Raw genomic sequence first — 22,136 nt, forward strand, 5'->3', positions numbered from 1 at the left:
AGGTGTGGTTTGGGCGTAACGTGAAATAAACCAATCAGAGCGACATCTCGCATTCCCTTTAAGAGCAGGCGCGCTTGTTCCATGGTGGATAACGCCAGGCGGATTTGCCAGACGCGCGCCGGCAGCGGTTCACAGCCGAGGAGACCGACGTTCTCGTCAGGGCCGTAAAACACAGAGAAGTGACATTGAGGATGGAGAAACACACCCAAATTAGCTTCGGTTAAACAGGCGTATAAAAATTTGGGTAAATGTGTATGCTAGATTTATGGATATTTTTTCACATCTTCATGGACACAACAATGATTTCCCTCGTTTGTTAATATTTTTCCTTTTAATAATGTATGTTTTTTTAAATATGGGAACTGCTGCGTCTGTGTAGATGAGAGAAGCAAAGTGCATGTGTGTTGTGCACACGCTACATTGATTATGGCCAAGCATGCGCCCTTAAAATAGCATCTGACTAACATGCGCAACGCACCACTGACTTTAGACTAGGTCTTTCCTGGTCAGTGGCGGACAGCTAGTGAGTAAAAGCTAAACTTACGTATTGAGACTCTTTATCTAGAGCATCAGTGACATCAGTTCCTACTTTGGTAACCACTTCTTCCTGTTGACTCACATGTGGTGAAGACAAGAGTTTTTACAGCGCTCTTTGACGACTGCACATAAAGAAGTGTGTGTCAAACACAAGGATTTTCATCCATAATGAAGAAGTTCATCATTTTCTTCCTTTGCGTACCTTTGGTTTACTCAGGTGAGAATCATTTAATAAAGTCATTTAAACGATGAATTGTCAGTCATGCAAGGCCTTCAGCTACTTCTGTGTGTTGAACTCAGTGTTACTTTAGTTTTATTATAGGTTTATGATTATTTTGAATTGCCTTTTATTTTTATTAGCTTTTTTTAAATACTTTGAATACGTCTAAAATACGTCTCAAAAGCCACGCATCCTTCAAAACATGAAGATGTACAGCAATGAGCAGAGTCTGCAAACCGTCACAAGAGACGGCGTTAAATACCTCATGTCTCAAAGCACATAACTTTACAATAATGAACGTTACGGAGCTCTATTGTTGCCATTGAAGCACATATCATAAATAAAGTCTGAGGAGAGCTCAGGTGTGCCATCTTGTAATTACAGTTATGACATGGCATGAGCGCAGCATCAGCTTGTTGTGTAGCAGGTGCGCGGATGTATGGAAATGCATACGCTGACCGGCAGGAAGGACACTGTATCGTATTCGGACTGAATGCAATGATTGAACAAACATTTTTTGGTCCTGAGACTTCCACAAAAGATATATGTAAATGTTTCAAATTGAGACCACTTCTATTATTAGTTTCAACCAGAATAACAAAAAGTGTTAATGAAAAACAAATTAATAATTTTAATGCTTCAACTTAAACATATTTCCGTTTATTGCCAAGGCAAGTTTTTCCAACTAAAATTTACACTTCTATTTATTATTAATTGTATTTTATTTCAGCTTCATTGCAGTCAACAGAAATGCTTTTAATAGTTAGTTGTTGAACTGACAGAAAATCACGAGTTGTTTTTAATCTGATGTGTAAAATTTTCTCAAACATCTTTTATAATATCCAAGCTAATAGAAGTAGTTAACAGATTTAGGGCCCTATCATACACAGCGCAATGCAGCGCCAAGCAAGTGTGTTTTGCTGGTTTCAGCCTGACGCAGTTTTCATTTTCACGTCCTGCACCACGTTGTTTAAATAGCAAATGCATCTGTGCCCCATGGGCTGCTGGTCTGAGAACGAGTGTGTTCAGGGGCATTGTTGGCGCGTTGCTATTTTGAGGAACTGAAATAGACTGAGCCGTTGACCAACTGAAACCTGCTCAATGGCGCAATATTTATTTATTTTTTGTTATGAAACTTGTTGCGCGTTAGTAATGTGCGCCCGTAGGCGCGTCCACAACGCGTGAAGACTGCTTATTACACACACAGGGACGCACAGCAGCACACAAACATGCCAAATATTAAAAATAAAAAGGATTACAATATAAAAGATAAATATTGTGTACATAAATATATGGTGGAATCCGACTTGTCCTGTAGATGGACTGCTTGAGTGCTTTAACCTCTCGCACTAGCAATCTGGTACCCGCACTGCAAATCAAAGCAGCTATTAGGCTAACTGAAATAAAACCATGCCAATCTCTAGGTATGGTGAATGCTATGTGATGATGTGGGGCTATTTTAATTCCAAAGGCCAAGGGAACTTTATCAGGATGCATAGTATCCTGGATCCATGAAGTAACTGGCCTTTAAAAATAAAAATCTGCCTGCCTCTATGGGAATTTAACATAGGGGTGTCCATGCACCCTGTATTTTAAGGAAGAACATTTATTTATTTACGATACATTATTCATTCACAAAGAAAATTGGTGTCCTTAAAGGTTGGATTTTTCCTAATTTTTTTAATTAAGGCATTAAGTTCAATTTCCAAAAGATGATTTTTTATTCCTCTTTTTAGTCAACTTTAGCATGGGTGTCTAAACTTATGCATAGCACTGTATGGGGAAAATAATGTGTTTTGAACATTCAAGCATGGAAACCTATTCTAGTAGAGCCCCCCCCCCCCCCCCCCAAAAAAAAACAAGAATTTATAAAAGGTTACAATATTGCTATTCTTAGTTATTTCCCTTTAGCGGCTAATGAATCTTAATATCTTGCACATTCACAGATAGCTAATTTCCACATTGCAAAATAAGGTGGATACAGTGATCACGTTGATCATGTCGAGATTAATTTCATGCTACCTTTGTTTTTTTTGTTTTTTTGGAGCATGAACATTTTCTATATATGTATAGAAAAGCTTCCTCTAAACGTCTGTACTGAGAGTTTATCTAGAGCATCAGTGAGGTCAGTTCTGCACCTGAATCTTCCTTTAGTAACCACTTCTTCCTGTTGACTCACATGTGGTCAACGCTCTTTGACAACTTCACTTAATGAAATGTGTGTCCAATACAAGGATTTTCATCCATAATGAAGTTCATAATTTTCTTCATCTATGTTCCTTTGGTTTACTCAGGTGAGTTTCATTTCGTAAAGTCGGTTAAACGATGAATTCAACGAGACCTTCCGTGTGAGTTATTCCGTGTGACCTTCCGTGTGAGTTATTTTTAAAGTCTTTTTTGACTATGCCATAAAATAAAGGCATTTTTAACATTCCAGGAGAGTGCCTTGGAGTTTTTCTTTGGTTTAAGACCTTCCGTGTGTTGAACTCAGCGCTACTCTAGTTTTATTATTATTTTCAAACAGCTTTTATTTTTATAATCATAGTTTATATTTTAATGTGAATTTAAATATAGTTTTTTAGCTATTTTGTTATGTGCTTTTGTTATTTTTTATATATATATATATATATATATATATATATATATAGCTATTTCGGTTGAATTCATTTTTATTTCAGTATTTTTTTTATTATAATTTTCAGTTAATAATTTTAGTTCTTCAATTTGAACTTATTTCCGTTTATTGCTGAGGCAACATTTCTAATATGAGTTTTATCTAAGTTTTTTAACTAATATTTACACTATTTATTATTCATTTTATTTGATTTAATTTTTTTCAGTTAAAATAAATGTTTGAAAAGAAAATCATGAGATGTTTTTAATCTGATCCTTTTTTTTTTCACTGAAATGTGCTAATACTGCCCTATTTTAACGTTCTGAAACGCAAGTATCAAACGCGAAGCGCAAGTAACTTTGTGGGCGGATCTCGGTGCAAATCTAAAATGTGTTGGTCTGAAGAAGCTTCATTACTCATAGGTGTGGTTTGGGTGTAACGTGAAACAAACCAATCAGAGCATCATCTCACATTCCCTTTAAGAGCAAGCGCGCTTGTTCCATGGCGGATTGTTATTATAACGGCGGATTTGCCAGGAGCGGTTCACAGCCGAGGAGACCGACGTTCTCGTCAGGGCCGTAAAACACAGAGAAGTGACATTGGGGATGGAGAAACACACCCAAATTAGCTTCGGTTAAACAGGCGTATGACAATTTAGGTAAATGTGTAAGCTAGATTTAAGACTATTTTTCAAATCTTCATGGACACAACAATGATTCCCTTCGTGTGTTAATATCTTGCCTTGTAATTATGTATGGTTTGCAAAAATGTGAACGGCTGCTTCTGTGTAGATGAGATACGCTACATTATGGCATGCACCCTTAAAATAGCATCTGAACGCGCCACTGAAAACGCACCACTGACTTTAGACGAGGTTTCTCCTGGTCTGTGGAGAATTGTTTTCTGAAACTGCAAAATAGCACCAGGGAACGTTTGTGCCGGAACACGCCTCCTGTTTGCGCTGAACCGACCCCGTGAGCGCAAGCTCATTCCCTAATTTAGAGCTTAAATCGGGCCCAACAAATCAAGCCTGACCCTGCCCGAGCACGTTGTGTCCGAGCCCGGCCCGACCCAACACGTTCACTGTAATTATGAGCTCGAGCCCGATTTAAACCCGACCATTTTTAATATGTGGGCCAGGGGGGAGCTGCGCAGTTATATATATTATATAAATACTATTAATAAATGAGCAAAAATTGGCCACTCAATATTCAATTATTTTAATTATCACAATTAAAGTTTTAATTTTATTAAATTGAACAAGCACAACATTCAGCATTCAATCAAATATTCTTAAAGATTAATTATTATTAATAATGTGACTTCAACATATTGTTATTTCAACATAATATGTGTGTGAGCAACAAGCAAGATGTGCATTTGTAAATTTGGTGACAGCGTGTGTTACGAGTTTCAAATGGTGTAAGTGACTGCGGCACGCCGGTGACTCCATGTCATGATTATATTGTCTGCTATACTGCTTTTTTATGTATTAAATCCAGGCAATTGGTTGATGAAAAATTTATTAAAATTAAGATACAATTTATACTAAATGCCTTTCGGCCTCTATCAATCCGGCCTCTAGTTCATAAATGCCAGAGGAGAACTGGCCCCCGACTGAGCCTGGGTTCTCCCAAGGTTTTTTTAGGTCACCTGATGGAGTTTTAGGACACCATTAGGTCACTTGGAGTTTTTTCGGTTCCTTGCCACTGTTGCCTTTGGCTTGCTCAGTTGGGGATATTTTGGGGATATTTAATTTTATTCTATCAATCAATAAATTCCACTAGAAACAAACCTTGTTGTATTATTTTATTTTAATTTAATACTGTGAAGCTGCTTTGATACAATCTGTATTGTGAAAAGCACTATACAAATATACTTGATTTGATTTGTTTTAAACGAAATTCACTTTAAAGAAAAGCTTTCTTCAAAACAAAACTTAAACTTGAAACTATGTGCTTATTTAATGGCTAAAACATGTAGGCTACTACAGACTCTTTTTTTGTACAAATTGCAGCACATTCATTTAATTCTGAATTGTGCACATGCAAGTTGAAAGGCATTTAAAACATGCATAGTAAAACATATCTGTAACATTTATCAAGTTCATAATTGTGCGTGCATTCATTAATTATTATCTTAATGAATAGGCCTAATGCGACAAGGAAGAAGCACATATGTTGTCACTCCCCACGACTCTGTCGCACTTAGAATAGCAACAGAATAGCAACAGAATAGCAACAGAATAGCCTACAGCACGCACAGCAGGTGTGATGCGTCACGCGTGCAAGACTGCGAGTGTGAGTGGACGAGATGCTGCGCATGACACGTGACGTGCTTTATCAAGGGCCCGACCTGACCCGGCCCGAGGACAGTGGCGGGAAATATCGGGTCGAGTCCGGGCTCGGGCAGAGAATTTAAGCTCTACCCTAATGTACAGACGTGCGTCTGTGGAGGGAAAAGTCCGCTGTGCGCAGGTGCTGAATAGGAATGATACATGTGCCGGTGTACAAAGTCAATTGCGCTGGGTGCAAGATAGGGCCCCAAAAAAAGTGCAAATGAAATGCAAATTCACATCTGTACAATAGAGGGCGCCGCTCAAACAAACCTTTCAGCTGCTGCTGTTCTGGATTGCAGAAGAATAGGAAGATAGGGCCTTTCTTATTTGAGTGTTTTTCTACACTCAAAAATATGTGCAAAAGTATTGATTTGAAATTAAAAGAAAAAAAGTGAATGACTCAAACAGTAATTTGATTTATGACACTGTATGTTGCGTTTGAGAGCTTTATGTCTTTGTGTTGTTTGTTCAGAGTTACACTGGTTTATCACCACATACACTGAAATAAATGGAAAGACGATTGCAGGAATCCCAGAGATTTCTGCTGTAACGACACTGGATGATCAACAGATCGATTATTATGAGAGTAACATAATGAAGCTGATTCCCAAAAAGGACTGGATGAAGGAGTTTGCATCTACAGAACTGTGGAAGAAATACATTGAGATCAGAAAACATGTACAGCAGATCTACAAAATCAACATTCATGTTCTAATGGAGACATTCAATCAGTCACAGGGTGAGAGAAAAAACTTTATACTACATTTTTAAATGTGAAAGATTATCTTGTACATTAAAAAGAGCAGATGTTATGGTATCCCCTTCTTTAGGTCTTCATACGTATCAGAGGATGTATGGATGTGAATGGGATGATGAGACTGAAGAATCACAAGGGTTTGATCAGCACGGTTATGATGGAGAGGACTTCATCGCACTGGACCTGAAGGAGCTCGGATACATCACACCTGTACTACAGGGAGTACTCACAATGCAGAAGTGGAACAATGACAGAGAACAGCTTACATTTCTGAAACATTACTATGATCATGAGTGTGTTTACTGGCTGAAACAGTTCTTGACGTTAAGGAAAGAGGCTGACAGGATAACAGGTACCTTATTGTTTAGAAATGTACTTTGTTCTCCAAGTAGATAATTTATATATTATAGATAGAGAGAGAGAGAGATAGGAGTAGGGAAGCACTGATACGATTTATCTGCATCATCAAATAATTTTCATTGAGCATGGATTGAATCCACTTTTTACGAAGAAACATGGGATGGAAAGAGAGAAATATGTCAATGCTCTTGCGCGCTCTCACAAAACTTTTGCATCTTTTTATATCTGCCTTTTTCATGCTATTGCTGATTAGCCGATATTCTGATGGTTTTATATAGCTCAATATCGGCAGCCGATACATCGATGCATCTCTAATAATGAGCCATTATTTGTCTCTTTGTTTTAATGAATATTTAACTGATATGATCTGAAGTATTAAACTTTTTTCTCACGTTTTTCTCAATCTTTTTCAGCTCCTGAAGTGTCTCTGTTACAGAAGTATCCCTCTTCTCCAGTAGTGTGTCATGCCACAGGTTTCTACCCATCAGGAGTGACTATTACCTGGTTCAAAAATGGACAGGAGCACTATGAGGATTGGGATCTTGGAGAGCTTCTGCCAAATGAGGACGAGACCTTCCAGAGGACATCTACCCTTTATGTTACTCCAGACGAATGGAAGAACAACCAGTTCAGTTGTGAGGTGGAGCACCAGGGAAAAACCATCCAGAAGACTGACAATGAGATCAAGAATAAATACAGTAAGTTGTTAATAATGCTGCATAGTATTTTTATGGTTATGCCTCTTTAATTCATAGTTCCCTTTTGATACTCTACTCGTATTGCGTCACTAGACACTGTTATGGGGAAAATTCTTTTCTGAAGCAATAGTATGTAAAACTAGGAATTGTAATGTAGATTGTAAGCATGCAAACAATTACTGTGCGCATGTGAATAGTTTCTCAAGGGCACGAAAAAAGTTTCTTGTCTGCATGCAAGAGTCTGTATATATACACTACTGTGCAAAACTCTTTTTGCAGTATTTTAGTATTTTCACCCCCCCAAAAATAGTTTTAAGCCAGTTATTTATATTTTTTGCTGTAGTGTGTCTGCTTACATTTCCAAACATTAATTTTGCCATTAATTGTAATAATCCAGATTTTTGCATGCACAAGGAGTGACAAGAGCCGGTATGATCTGATCTCACCATCATTGATTCTGTCTGTGATTACATGAAGAAACAGAAAAAAAATTGAGACAGACTAAATCCAGAAGAACTGCAGCAATGTCTCCAAGATGCTTAAAGAAACCTTCCTGCAAAGCTACAGTACTGTGAGACGTTTTAGGCACTTGTGTAAAAATGCTGTAAAGTGAGGATGCTTTCCAAAATAATGTCATAAATAGATTTTATTTATGAAGTAGCTTCTATTAAAGGAGAACTCCGGTCAATTTTAACATTGAGCTAATTTTTTTGTAAATTTGGAGTGCTGTCAATACAGAGAACAACGACAAAAATCGGTGTTGCCTACACCGTGTTATCCTCTTTTTAAAATTTACACCCTGTTGACTTGAATGGGGCAAGTTTTAAACCGGTTTAGTTACCTATGATCACGCACGTGAACTCGACATTCGATTACTGTGGACTTCGACCGAAAACAGGATGTAAATACTGGTATGAGCGCTGGCCGAATAAACTTCATTTTTATCCATATCTTTCACATCTACTGCAGTCAGATTCACTCGTGTTCACTCTGAAGGAATCACTCACATTGGCTGTGCTCTTGTAATGACACATCAAGGATGTTAAGAGGCTAAAAGCAGGTTTAAAACTTGCCCAATTGAAGTCAACAGGGTGTAAATTTTAAAAAGAGGATAACACGGTGTAGGCAACACCGATTTTTGTCGTTGTTCTCTGTATTGACAGCACTCCAAATGTACAAAAAAATGAGCTCAATGTTAAAATTGACCGGAGTTCTCCTTTAACTGAATCAAATCAATATTTGGTGTGACCACCCTTTGCGTTTTAAACAGCTGTTGTCCAGGTACACTTGCAGATAGCTTATAAAGTAGCTTTGTAGGAAGGTTTCTTCAAGCGTCTTGGAAACGTTGCCACAGTTCTTCTCGTTTTAGTAGTTTTTTCTGTTTCTTCATGCAATCCCAGATGGACTCGATGATGGTGAGATCAGATCTCCATGTGGAGCACCGGCTGTTGTCAGACTCCTTATGCATATTAAAATCTCACTGTGATAATTACAATGGCAAAATAAAAGTTTGGAAGTGTAAACTGATATTTCCTACTGACACTACAGCAAAGGATATATATAACTGTCTTAAATCCATTTTTTGGGGGTGAAAATACAAATTTTGCTTTGGAGGTCTCCAACAACAAACGCTTTCATTTTCTCATAATATACATTGTACATCACCATATGGTGGTGTGATAAGGCGTTTTTCAATGATTCTCAAACAAATCGTCCGATGAATTCAGTTTCTTTAAATCCCTCCTTTCCGCTGCTTGCTCTGCTCTGATTGGCCAGACGGCCCAGTCTGTTGTGATTGGTTGACCGCTTACAGCGCCTGTCAGAAGCTAAACACCCATTTCCACAACTGAACTTCAGCTCCGGAGGCTTCCTCAGTCCTCAGCGATTACACACTGTAAAGAAGCGTAAACCTCATTTAGACCTCATGGAGATTTTAGAAGCATTCGTCTAAAGGTTATACTACTGTTGTATCGCTGTGGTAATTTTAACCAGACTCTTCACATCCTCATCCTTTGAAAGGGTTTACAAAGAGAATTTGCTTTTGCAGAGCAGAAAACAGCGTCTTCTCGACATGCACAACACAAACCTGCTACAGTGTTTGAGGGCAGGTCAAGTTGTTTGCGGGCGGACAACATAAAACATAGGTGGGCATTAGGTAGATGTGTTACCCAGTGACGTAGCCGTCACGGAAGAAAGATTCAAATTCCTGACGACTTGTTTAGGTGGTTCAAAGTCCATTCTTTCTTTTGAGAACCAACAACTTTATTTATTGCATGCTCTTTTGTCTTCATAACTTTGCAGAAAGCTGCATTACACATTGCATGAAAGGGAATATTCGAAAAATCAAAATAGGGGCACTTTAAATATGGTCTGAAAATATACAGAGAGGTTTGGAAATTTGAGTCTGGAAAAGTACGGAATTTTGAAATGGAAAATGTGTAGGAACCCTGTCTAATGGCGCTTTTCCATTACCAGTACCAGCTCAACTCGATTCGACTCGGCTCGCTTTTCGCTCCGTTTTCCATTGCAGATAGTACCTCCACAATAGTACCTGGTCGTCATAGCGACGCCGCAGGAAACTGCTGTGACTTAATCTTTTACGCGAGATGCGCGAGACACACCCGCTACCCACACACACAGGACAATGGAGGAAATTGAGTGTATGCTGTTTTTGGATGTTTTTGTTTTTGCTGTTTTTTTATTCAGGATACTCCGTCTGGCGCATGCAATGATGACGCAGTGAATAGTGACGATTCTCTATGACCAATCAGCAGTCTGCCGTGTTTTCACGTCACATTTTAGTATCGCCTCAGCTCGCTTAGAACCTTCCCGGAGGTGGTACGAAAAAAAGTACCTGGAAGCAGGTACAGGTACAACTTTTACACAGTGGAAAACCAAACAGAGCCGAGTTGAGCCGAGGCGAGGCGAGCTGGTACTGTGTAGTGGAAAAGCGCCATAAGTGAGCTCACGTCAGTCTATATCCCGCTTGTCTCACTTTTTTTGCAGCAGAGGGAAATCCCCAGTGCTGCACATTCTGCGAGAGCGAGCTCTACGCTCTATGACTTAGGTGAGACTCATGGAGTATATTCCTTCTGAAAGAGCATTTTTTTCAACAGCTTTTGCTGTAAAATGCCGAACATCTGAGCGTCACTTGCCGGCTCCGGCCCCACAAGCTGCGTTCATTAGAGATGAGTGCTTTCACTACGAGAGCGTGCGAGTCTCGCCTCGAGGCATTCACAGGCTCCTCCCCTCATTCTAAATTGTTTTCCTTTCTCTCTAACATGAGACAAAGAAACAATGGAATCGCAATGCTGATTGAATGGGACTAGGGGAGCTCACGCCGGCCTATTTCCTGCGTGTCTCATCGTCTCTGCAGCAAGGGGATTTCCCAGCTCTATGTGCAATGTGAAAGCGACCACAGGACTGACAGCACTCAGCTTAATGCGATGCTAGTAGCTCGTTAATATATGATGTTCTCCTCCATGACTGTCAGGTGAGGCTCATATAACTAACAAAGGCTCCCAAAACAGCTTCTTTTATGCCTTCTAGCACCCGGTTCAGTTCCCGGTGCTGGAGACAGTATGTTTGTTGCAGCCTCTGGGCCTGTTCAGTTTCACGCTCCCATGCTGTTATAGTGAACACAAACATACTCAAAAGAGGGAGCTCTTTTCCTCTTCCACTTAACACGAGCCCCAGGCCCCTGCGCAGCGGCCTGTCGCTCGACCTGATAGAACCCCTTGCCATACAGGTCAAGGCCTGGGAGGCCATCCCCGGAGTGTCAGAATGGGTTTTAGGGATAATAAAAAGAGTAAGGAAAAGCGAAGCTCTCGTCCTTCGCATCCCAGTCGGAGGCGGAGCTAAACTCTCACAGATCTCCACTTGAAGTGCCTGGGACTCAGAGCTCACTGTCCCCCAGCCAACAGATTTCTTCGACTCAGCCCACATGTGGGCCGCAGTCACGTCAGAGAGTGCTCTGACCAATCAGCAGCCCGCGGCCTCCTTCAAAATTGGAGCCTGTCCCACCGTCAGGTCTTTCCAGAGGATGCTGGGCCTCATGGCCTCTACATCTCCAGTACTTCAGCTAGGCCCGCTGCACATGCGGCCCCTACAGTACTGGTTGATACCTTGAGTACCAGCCTATGCCTGGCATCACGGACGCCTATGTATCAAGGTGAACCAGGCCTGTGTCTCAGCCCTGACCCCTTGGAGGAATCCTCATTGGTTCCAGTCTGGCGTGGCGCTGGGAGCGGTCACCAGAAGGAAGGTGGTCTCAACAGACGCTTCCAACACAGGTTGGAGCCTTTGGCTCCTGGTCAAATGAGGAAAGTCGGCTACACATCAACTGCCTGGAAAAGCTAGCAGTCTGTCAAGCCTTTCAGACTTTCCTACCAGACCTGAAGGGACACCACGTCTTGGTCCGATCGGACAGCATGACAGTGGTGTCACATAAATCGCCAGGGCAGGCTCACCTCGAAACTTCTGTTCAAATCGGTGAAACAACTCCTGGTATGGGCACACCACAACCTGCGCTCTCTGAGAGCAGCGCACATGCCAGGCAAGCTGAACCAAGGTACAGACATGCTATCTCAAAGCAACGTCCCCTCTTCGCCTCAGAAGACAACTCTCACTGCCCAACTTATTTTTCATAGAGCAGGGATGCGCTGGCCCATGACTGGCCGAGGCTTCTCCTATACGCTTATCCCCCGACCGCTCTGATCCCCCAGATCAGAATTTTTTCTGATACTGGAACTGGAACTGTAAATTTGTTTATGTACATTTCTGAAATGCATAACTGATAACATCACTCTGAATTGTAAAGTAGATGCTATACAAATAATAAATAAATAAATAAATAAATAAATTTGAATTGAATTGAAAGAGTCTGGACTAGCCTACTATGCTTATAGCTCCCCCCACTTAGCTCTGCTTAATAATGAATCGCACTGAAAGCAGACAGGCACACAGCTATGCTGCTCGCGTTTACACTTGCGTGCATGGCAATGACGTAAGATGCACACAAACGCACCAGGGTCCGATAGAATTAAGTTGGGTGTTGTGGGAATCCAGATTTATTAAAATGTTTAATTTAGGTTTACATTGAATTTAGCAGGTTAAGGTTAGGTATAAATTATGATTATCAGAGTTTTCTAGCAAACGACTCTGGTCAGTCCTGTTTTACTGAAACTCTTGGAGTTTGTGTTTTAGCAAGAAAGTCCAGCCAGTCCTGTACTCGGGTCTCAGTGTTTGAATAGATATGCTGAGTGGATTAGGGTGGGCAATGCTCTCAGTCTAGAACCGGTTCTTAAACCTGTCTTTTTCGGTTCCTGCCCCTAAATGTATATAAACTGTAAGAGAACATTCACGTCAGGCTTGGTGACTGCAGCTACCGATGGCTCGTGTTCTCAATAAAGAAACCTGCTGAAGAAACAACCAAGTCTCCTGGTCTTTCGATTCTAAGTTCACAACAACTTGGTGCCGTGAACCCGGATGGAGAAAAAGAAAACTCAAAGAACGTCAAACTCAAAGACCTGAATCCAGATTGAAACAGCAAGCTCAACAAAAGATCTGCTTTCCAGACTGCATCTTTTGGAATCCAGAGAGAAACTTCCAGCTAAACAAAGATTACCAGACTGAATTTTTCCAGCTTCCTCCAGATTGAAACTTCAAGCTCAAAGATCTCAAAGCCTGACTGAGTTCCAGAATCTTCCTTTACAACCAAGGGTTGGTGAGTTTTTGACTCCATTCAAAGAACCGCTACAGACCAGTATATGTGTTTTTCCTCTGCGCCGTTCAGAGAAGAGTTAACAGACAGCTGCAGGGTTTTGTTAACTAAGTTATCCTTTAAAAAAAAGTGTTTTTTTAGAGATGAAAGATACCCTCTGCCCGTCAGGGAAGATTAACATTACAGGTTAATATTGTGTACCCTTTGCTTTAGGCAGAGAAGAATTAGCTTTACGTGCTAGTTATTTGCAGTTGATCCTCTGTTTTTGTAGGCAGGGAGGATTTTAGCGTAAATTGCTAATATTTAGTTTGATCCTCTGTTTTTGTAGGCAGGGAAGATTTTAGCGTAAATTGCTAATATTTTGTTTATCCTCTGTTTTTTGTAGGCAGGGAGGTTAAGTGTGAAGTGTTGGTCATTTGGAAAGTTAGCAATAGCTGATGTGTTAACAAGTGTACCCTAGAGAAGTTTTAGTTTTTTTGTTTATTGTGTGGTAACGAGAAAACTCACAGAAATGTTTAGAAAAAATGCCAGACTGATCCCCACAACGGAAAAGGGTGGCTTTGCGACTCCATCGTGGACAGAAAGCGAATTCAAAAATATGTTAAGAGAACAAATGGACCTAATAGTCACTGAAAAAGTTAGACAGGAACTAACTCAGAAATATGAAATTCACCCAGACAAAACTTGGTCAGTAGATGAGTGTAAAAAGGTGCTTGGAGCAAGCATCCGCAAAAACCATATGAAGGGCATTATTTGTGTTCATCGAGAATTTGTCTTAGCAAAAGCCACAGAACAGTCTAAGCGCAACGCAGAGCTAGAGAAACAGGTAAATGAGCTACGTGCTAGAATATCTTCGTTGACTAAGAAATTGAGCCGCAACAAAGCTATAGAAAAAACTGATGTAGAAGTTAGTCAGCCAGATACCATTTACCCTGACTTACAAGCTTTTTTTGAAACAGATGTAGCCATCCAATCAGTAACTGATAAGCCAGTAGATTCAGTGAAGGTGTGTGGGGCAAGGAGAAGGTCTCAGGGAATTGAGGGAACTGAAAGTGTTCCTCTCAACTCTTCTGTTGTACAAATACAAACTGTTGTCAAAGCGCTAGGACCTAAAGATGTAGAGAGACTATCCCAGAGCCTACCCTCAGCACGCACAAATTTTTTTGAATTTAGAAGAGCATTGATAAGTAAAATGCGTCTTTACGACATGTCGTTGCCAGAAGTAACACAGCTGATGTCACAAATTCTAACTGAATCTGAATTCAACAATTTTGAGTCTGCTGTTACGTCTGAACTACAACATGCCAGTAAAGGCGATTTGAGAGAAGGTGTTTTGAAAATCATAAAGAATCTCTTAGGACCCAAAATAGACTGGTCGAAAGTTACTAGATGTGTACAAAAGAAAGGAGAGACTATAAGTGAATACACTGAAAGATTTTCTCAGGCAGCTGCAACGTACAGTGGAATAGTGGAGGATTCTGAAAGTGTACTAGATGATAGAGGAGCTCTAATCCGAATTTGGGCAGATGGTCTTATAGCTGAGTACAGATCAGCCTTGCCATTCCTACATGTTACGTGGGCTAACGGAACTCTCAGAAGTAACCTAGACAGGTTAGCTACATGGGAAAGAGATGCTGATGTTAAAAGCCAAGTGAGAATAGCAGCAGCTACGTTTAACCCAACGAAACAAGAAAACAGGTGGTCTAAAAAAGAAGGCAAATGCCACTACTGTGGAAACTTAGGACATTGGGAGCGAGAGTGTAGGAAGAAGTTGCAAGATACAAAAAGAAATGCTATGCATAATTCTGCTCCTTCTCAGGCTGCCTACAATCCTGATGTAGTTCCGCCAATGTCCACTGAAACTTTAGGACAGCTCACGCAGGCTCTTCTAAGAGCACAAAAAGAACAGGAAAAAAACTAATTGTTGGGGCTGTGAGTAGCTACCTTTCCCCTGTAATCCATCATAATGACAAAAGAATTTTTGTGAAAGGTAGCATAAAAGAAAAAGAGATTGACTTTTTGCTTGATACAGGTGCAGAGATTACGATAATTCCTACAAAATTGGCTAAAGGTTTAGACATCCCGTACAAGAAAACCAAACTTTCTTTAACTGGCGTAATAGGTGAAGATTCTGTTTTGTATGAAACCCCGCCCATAGAGGTACAATTTGGCCCGAAAACCCTGACGACAAAATTGCTATGTGCTCCATTGAATACAGGTGCAATTTTAGGCATGGATCTCCTGAGACAAGTACATCTAAATTTAGACATGTCCTCAGAATCTGCTAGCATTAAAATTTCCTCAGCACACATTTCTACCAATAATGCAATCCCTCCAGAGTATGCTTTCTTACTGAATCATCCAATTTGGGCTAATGACAAGGATGATTGTGGTTTATTGACAGGTGTAGAACCAGTCAAACTGACTGGAACTCCACCCCCAGTTACCAAACAGTATCCGATCAGTAAGGAAGCCATACAGGGAATCAAACCTATTGTAGAAAAGCTGCTGACGCAAGGAGTGCTAGTTAAAACCAACAGTCCCTGTAACTCACCCATATGGCCCATCAACTAATCCAATGGGACATGGAGACTCACCATAGATTACAGAGTAGCCAATAAAAACATTGATAAAATCACCCCGCTAGTGGCAGATCCATCTACAATTTGTAATGGCTTACCATTAGAGTGTAAGATTTTTTCAGTAATTGATATGTCTAATGGATTCTTTTCTGTACCATTGCACTCTGACAGCCAGCCATGGTTAGCTTTCACAGTTGACCATGAACAATATCAGTGGACCCGATTGGCCCAGGGATTTCAAAACTCCCCGACCATATACCATCAGGCTGTCAGACGTGATTTGTGTGACCCAGAATGTCCAGTAAAACAGTCCACTATGATTCAATATGTCGATGATATTTTGATTGCCTCAACAGATCACGAGGTACATCAAACTGAATTGGCAGCATTGTTGGACTATTTACATAAAAAAGGACACAAATGCAGCTTTCACAAAGCTCAAATTGCTAAAAAGCAAGTCACATTTCTGGGTCAAACAATTGGTGCAGGAAATAGATCCATTACACAGGATCGAGCGGCTTCAGTCAAAGCCATACCTCCGCCTACTACCATTAAAACACTACGCTCATTTTTAGGAACAGCAGGTTACTGTAGACCGTGGATTGAAGAATATGCCTCGATTGCTCAGCCTCTCTATGACTTGTTGAAAGGCCATGGTAAAGATTCAGATATTGTTTGTATGGAAGAACTTCACCTCAAAGCATTCAATGATTTGAAGAGAGCACTATGTCAAGCACCAGCATTAGGAATTGCCCAATCTAATAGACCCTTTGTGCTTTATGTCCATGAACATTTGGGCTTTATGACTGCATGTCTAATGCAAGATCATGGGGGCAGTTTACGTCCAATTCATTACTATTCTGGTAAACTTGACATAGTAGCTCAAGGTATGGGACCATGCCTCAGAGCAGTACAGGCAGTTCATCTAGCGCTTCAGGCTTCATCAGTAATGGTGTTAGGTCAGACGGTCAATGTAAAATGCCCTCATGCAGTATCCGCACTAATGAATCAAGCAAAAGTCACTTCTGTCACTTCCTCTCGTTGGGGAAATTGGTTAACTACTCTCACAGCCCCGAACATTGTTTTACAGCGTGCACCAGTCACAAACCCCTCAACATGTATGATGTCTGCAATGACTGAAGTTGTGTTAGAGGATGAAGGCGAAATGACTCATGATTGTGTTACGCTTACATATGCAGCGACAAGTGAAATAGCAGAAACTCCCATAGAAAATGCAGAATTTGAGTTGTTTGTTGATGGTTCAGCTCAAGTAATTGAAGGGAACAGACGAGCAGGTTATGCAGTAACGTCCACCACTGAGGTGGTAGCTTCAGGTCGTCTTCCAGATCATTTTTCAGCTCAGGCTGCAGAACTGGTAGCTTTAACTAGAGCATGCACGCTAGCTTCAGGATCAGTTGCAAATATCTACACAGATTCCAGATATGCTTTTGGGGTTATTCATGATTTTGGCGTCATTTGGCAAAGCAGACAGTTTCTAACTTCTGCTGGATCCCCCATTAAGCATGCTGAATTAGTGAAAGATCTTATGTTTGCCATGAAACTTCCAAAGAAATTAGCGGTGATCAAAGTGAAAGCACATCTCACAACTAACACTACAGAAACTAAAGGTAATGCTCTTGCAGATGTAGCAGCTAAACAGGCTTGTTTCTATGTAACTGTACAAGTGTGTTCAGGTAGTACAGCACAGAAGACAATTCTGCCTCCTGAATCTATCATTGATTTGTACAAAGATGTTCCTCTATATGAAGCATGGACATGGTTAGACAAAGGAGCCACCGTTGATTCATCTGGCTGCTGGACCAAAGGGGGGAAGTATGTTGCTCCCGAATCACTGCTGCCATATTTGGCTCAACAAATACACAATTTGGGTCACAGTGGTCCAGCAACGATGAATCACAGGTTCTCAAATCAATGGTGGAATCCAAAATTCAGAAATGTAGCCACAGAAACAGCCAAAAGGTGTGTTACATGTCAGAAAAATAATGATGTACCAGCAGCCATTACACCAGCAGCACATACCCCAGCTCCACCAGGACCATTTCGTCATTTACAAGTTGATTACATATCGTTGCCTCGTTGTAAGGGAAAAACTGACGTTTTGGTAGTAATAGATAAGTTCTCAAGATGGATAGAAACTTATCCAACAGGGCGTGCTACAGCTGCACATACTGCTAAATGTCTTGTCACTGATTTCATTCCCAGATGGGGATTACCAGATTGCATTGACTCAGATCAGGGTACGCACTTCACAGGACAGGTAGTTAAAGAAGTGTCTAAAATGTTGAAGATTAAGTGGAATCTTCACTGCCCCTACAGGCCACAAGCATCAGGACAGGTTGAAAGGGCAAACAGAACAATCAAAACCAGGCTAAGCAAAATGCATCAGGAAGGAGTGTCATGGGTTGAAGCATTGCCAGCTGTACTGTGTAGTATGAGAGCGTCACCTAACAGATCAGTAGGACTGAGCCCTCATGAGATTATTACAGGACGCCCAATGCAGATGCCAGGTGTGATTGATCTTAGAAATGCTGATGTACACATTGCCTCAGATGCCCTGATCGCTTACTGTGAAAACCTCACAAAGGCAGTACAGAGTGCCAAAGAGAGAGTTGAGTCTTGTTGGCAGACTCCACCAGAAGGTGGACACACAATCGTCCCAGGTCAATGGGTCATGATAAAGTCATTCAAAAACAAACCATTAGAGCCTAAGTGGCAAGGACCACATCAAGTTATGTTGATTACAGCAGCTGCAGTATTGTGTCAGGGAAGGAAAACCTGGACTCATGTGTCACATTGCAAAGTGGTTCCTCCCCCTACAGGGATAGGATAGGACACATGGACCAGTGAGGTGCCCAGGGAAAGAACTGGAAGCAACAGGCTTTCGGGGGCCAACCCTGCGGTGAAGATTCCCTTATAGGCCCTTCCCAACCATAGTCCATCCTCACCTCACTGTTCCTTTTTAGGTGTCTCATAAATTAAGAAATAGGGAAAGAAGGAACCACAATTAGCAGACTCAGATTGAATAGAGGATACAACCCTAATGTTTGTAGTCTTTACAATGAATACTGGTCTGTTGCAGTTGTTCTTTGTTTGTCTGTTTTTAACCATATGCACTGACCTACACACCTGCATATGAAGACGCAACCTCCAGAAAACAACTAGACCAACTGCAGAGACTACAACCAACACAGAATAAAAAAATACACAACGCAGAGTCACCTACGGGAACTTCAGTCATCCCTCATCATGATCAAGATTGTCGTACTACTACTAACCATCATGGACATCGCACAAAGTGTGGACCCCAGAAACAACATCTTCTTAGAGCTGATGAATATGTCAAGAAATGCCTTGTTTGCTGGAAAGAACGTTTGCATGCCACATGCACCTTCAGTAGGAGCCGGAATCCCATGGGTTGCACACCCTATCTCTGTCTACAGCATCCTACCCAGCCAATTCAACGGCAGGTGCACCCTGGTTTATGTTCTACCAGCTATCAGAGAAAATACACACTCCACCCCAAGCTCTCCACAGCTACAAAATTCAGCTCCTTCTATCAACAAAGATGGCTGCATTCCAGGACTCACTTGTGTTCAAACGTGGTGGTCAAGAACTCTTGGAGCATTAATCCCATCGTATGGTGTACCTGAGTGCTGCACCGGTTTAATGGATCCAACAGAGAACTTGAACAAAATCCAACAAGACATTCTTGATCTTTCAACAAAATTACACCAGATGACTGAAGACAATTCTTCATGGTTCGGAAACTTGATAGGTAAACCCTGGCTGTGGATTAAAGAAATAGCAATGCTGCTGTTATTTTCTCTTACTGGCGTTCTACGTATGCTTCCACAGTATCAAGTGTTTCATTCAACAAATGACTCACGCCTCGCACGAGAAAATGACTGGTCCAACCATAAAAGAATATTACCCGTAAGAACTTCACGGACCCTAATTGCATGTTTGTTTCTGTGTCAACATGCAATTACAGATGAACAACACAGATCATGCTTTGTGCCTGTAACTTACACAAGTTACAAGATTGAACTTGCTATGTGCCTGTAACTTACACAAGTTACAAGAATTAACTTTTAAGTGTATAAATTTGTATTTTGTGAGAGTTTTTTTAAGACTCTCAAAGGGGCAAATGTGGGAATCCAGATTTATTAAAATGTTTAATTTAGGTTTACATTGAATTTAGCAGGTTAAGGTTAGGTATAAATTATGATTATCAGAGTTTTCTAGCAAACGACTCTGGTCAGTCCTGTTTTACTGAAACTCTTGGAGTTTGTGTTTTAGCAAGAAAGTCCAGCCAGTCCTGTACTCGGGTCTCAGTGTTTGAATAGATATGCTGAGTGGATTAGGGTGGGCAATGCTCTCAGTCTAGAACCGGTTCTTAAACCTGTCTTTTTCGGTTCCTGCCCCTAAATGTATATAAACTGTAAGAGAACATTCACGTCAGGCTTGGTGACTGCAGCTACCGACGGCTCGTGTTCTCAATAAAGAAACCTGCTGAAGAAACAACCAAGTCTCCTGGTCTTTCGATTCTAAGTTCACAACAGTGTGAAACCAGACCAATGCTGCGGGAGGCGCCAGGAACAATCGTGCTCGGGCTCGGACTGCAGCAAACGAGCCCAGTGTGAAAGCACCATCACCTGCATCCGCCATTTTTCATATCAAAGCAGTGAAGGCGGGGCGAGGGGGAAGAAAGAGGATAGCAGATTAACCAGCAGGGCGTGCACAGTGCACAGCGCACAGACTGGTGTGTGGAGGTGAATTACAGTGAGCCGTTTGAGATGGGAGACCAAAAATAGATAGGTGGGCATTAGTAAAACGGCACGTTGACAAAATATTGCCATCTACTAATTTTCATGGTCGATTACGTCGACTAATCACAGCAGCACTAGACCACTGACGCTAAAGACCATAGTTTTGCTAGCACTGTCAAGCGTGTAGGTGAAATACATCCACTCTCTGTGAGCGCCTCATGCTTGAAAATTGGACCAAACGACTGCAAAGTCATCCTTAAACCAAAGCATGGCTATGTACCTAAGGTGCTCTCTACTTCAGAGCACAGGTCATCTCCCTCTCGGCACTTCCTCCGTCCGCGGATGAACGAGAGCTGCATTTACTCAGGGCTTTGAGAATATACATAGAGCGTTCCTCCTCTTTTAGACACATGGAACAGCTTTTTGTATGCTTCGGAGGCCGCACCAAGGGGCATCCGGTCACAAAGCAGAGGATATCTAGATGGATAGTGGATGGATAGCATTCATATGTCTTTTAATTTGGACGCATCACCTCAGCATTTGCCTGTGCCCATTTTGGTTTTGTGTTCACATGTAGACTGTCATTTTCCTCACAGAATTGTTGAAATTGAGCAGACATGAACTGAGGGCCACAGTCTGATCTGATTGTAAAGGTCAGACTGTGACGACTGAAAACTTTTGATATTAAAGTTTATTGACTGATCTGATCTCAGTTTGATGCGTTTATTCCTCAGACTCTCTCCACTGGCGTGGTCCTACTGAAGCTGTGATCCGATTCGTCCTCTCTGCTCTGGTGGGCGTGGCTATTGTCATTCTTGTGATTTATGAGATCAGATCCAGAAGAGCTGGAAAAAGATCAAGCACATATTAACACATCAGGTACATGATTGATTTAATTTCTCACAAACCAATTTTTCAAATATATTTGTGAGTTTTAATAATTTATGTCTTTATATGTTTATCTTTTTCAGAAAATATTGAAATCTAAAGCAGAACACTGAACTTCAAGTGTGTTCTTGTTCTTCTAGTGTTTGTTTGAGCTTGTGCTCTCTCTTTCAGTGTCAGATTTTTAAAAAATTCCAATTTGAAAGGCTTTTTTGGTTTATATTTCTCTAGAAGACACCGATATCAATTAACCACTACTGCTGTATATTTGCTATGCGTTTGCTTGCCTTTAGCAATAAAGCTTTCTCACTCTAAGGTTCAAGAGTCTCTCCATGTTTTCTTACATTTATTATGTCAAGCGCCCCCTGGAGGAATAGTAATTTTATGTAAACAATTAGTGTGCTGTAATGTGAATAATGGCGCTTTTCCACTGCATGGTACGGCTCGGTACGGTTCGACTCGGCGCGGAACGGTTCGGCTCGCTTCGCTTTTCCACTGCGTGGTACGACTCGACTCGGTACGGCACGGTTCGGTTCGCTTTAGCTCGGTTGCTTTTCCACTGCAGTTAGTACCGCTTCAAAGTGGGTGGGACTGATCGTTATAGTTGCCGTCTCTACTGCCATGATATCATCA

The 22,136-nt window shown here is 41.2% G+C and overlaps 1 protein-coding gene across 2 annotated transcripts; it reads left to right on the forward strand.

Moving 5' to 3' along the window:
* The first annotated feature begins 602 nt into the window (after window positions 1-602).
* Window positions 603-21,819, forward strand: LOC311085287 (major histocompatibility complex class I-related gene protein-like). Of its 2 annotated transcripts, none has more exons than XM_084117721.1 (6): window positions 603-754; window positions 6,182-6,448; window positions 6,540-6,818; window positions 7,240-7,524; window positions 21,353-21,497; window positions 21,590-21,819. In XM_084117721.1, exons 1-5 carry the CDS (start codon window positions 706-708, stop codon window positions 21,487-21,489), a joined length of 1,017 nt encoding a protein of 338 aa, XP_083973847.1. In that variant the 5' UTR covers window positions 603-705; the 3' UTR covers window positions 21,490-21,497; window positions 21,590-21,819. The 2 variants fall into 2 exon arrangements, with proteins under 2 accessions (XP_083973847.1, XP_083973848.1); XM_084117722.1 differs by lacking the exon at window positions 603-754 and adding an exon at window positions 2,960-3,051.
* The last annotated feature ends 317 nt before the right edge of the window (window positions 21,820-22,136 follow it).

Source organism: Abramis brama, assembly GCF_963993115.1.
Source record: "Abramis brama genome assembly, chromosome: 6".
NCBI lineage: Eukaryota > Metazoa > Chordata > Actinopteri > Cypriniformes > Leuciscidae > Abramis > Abramis brama.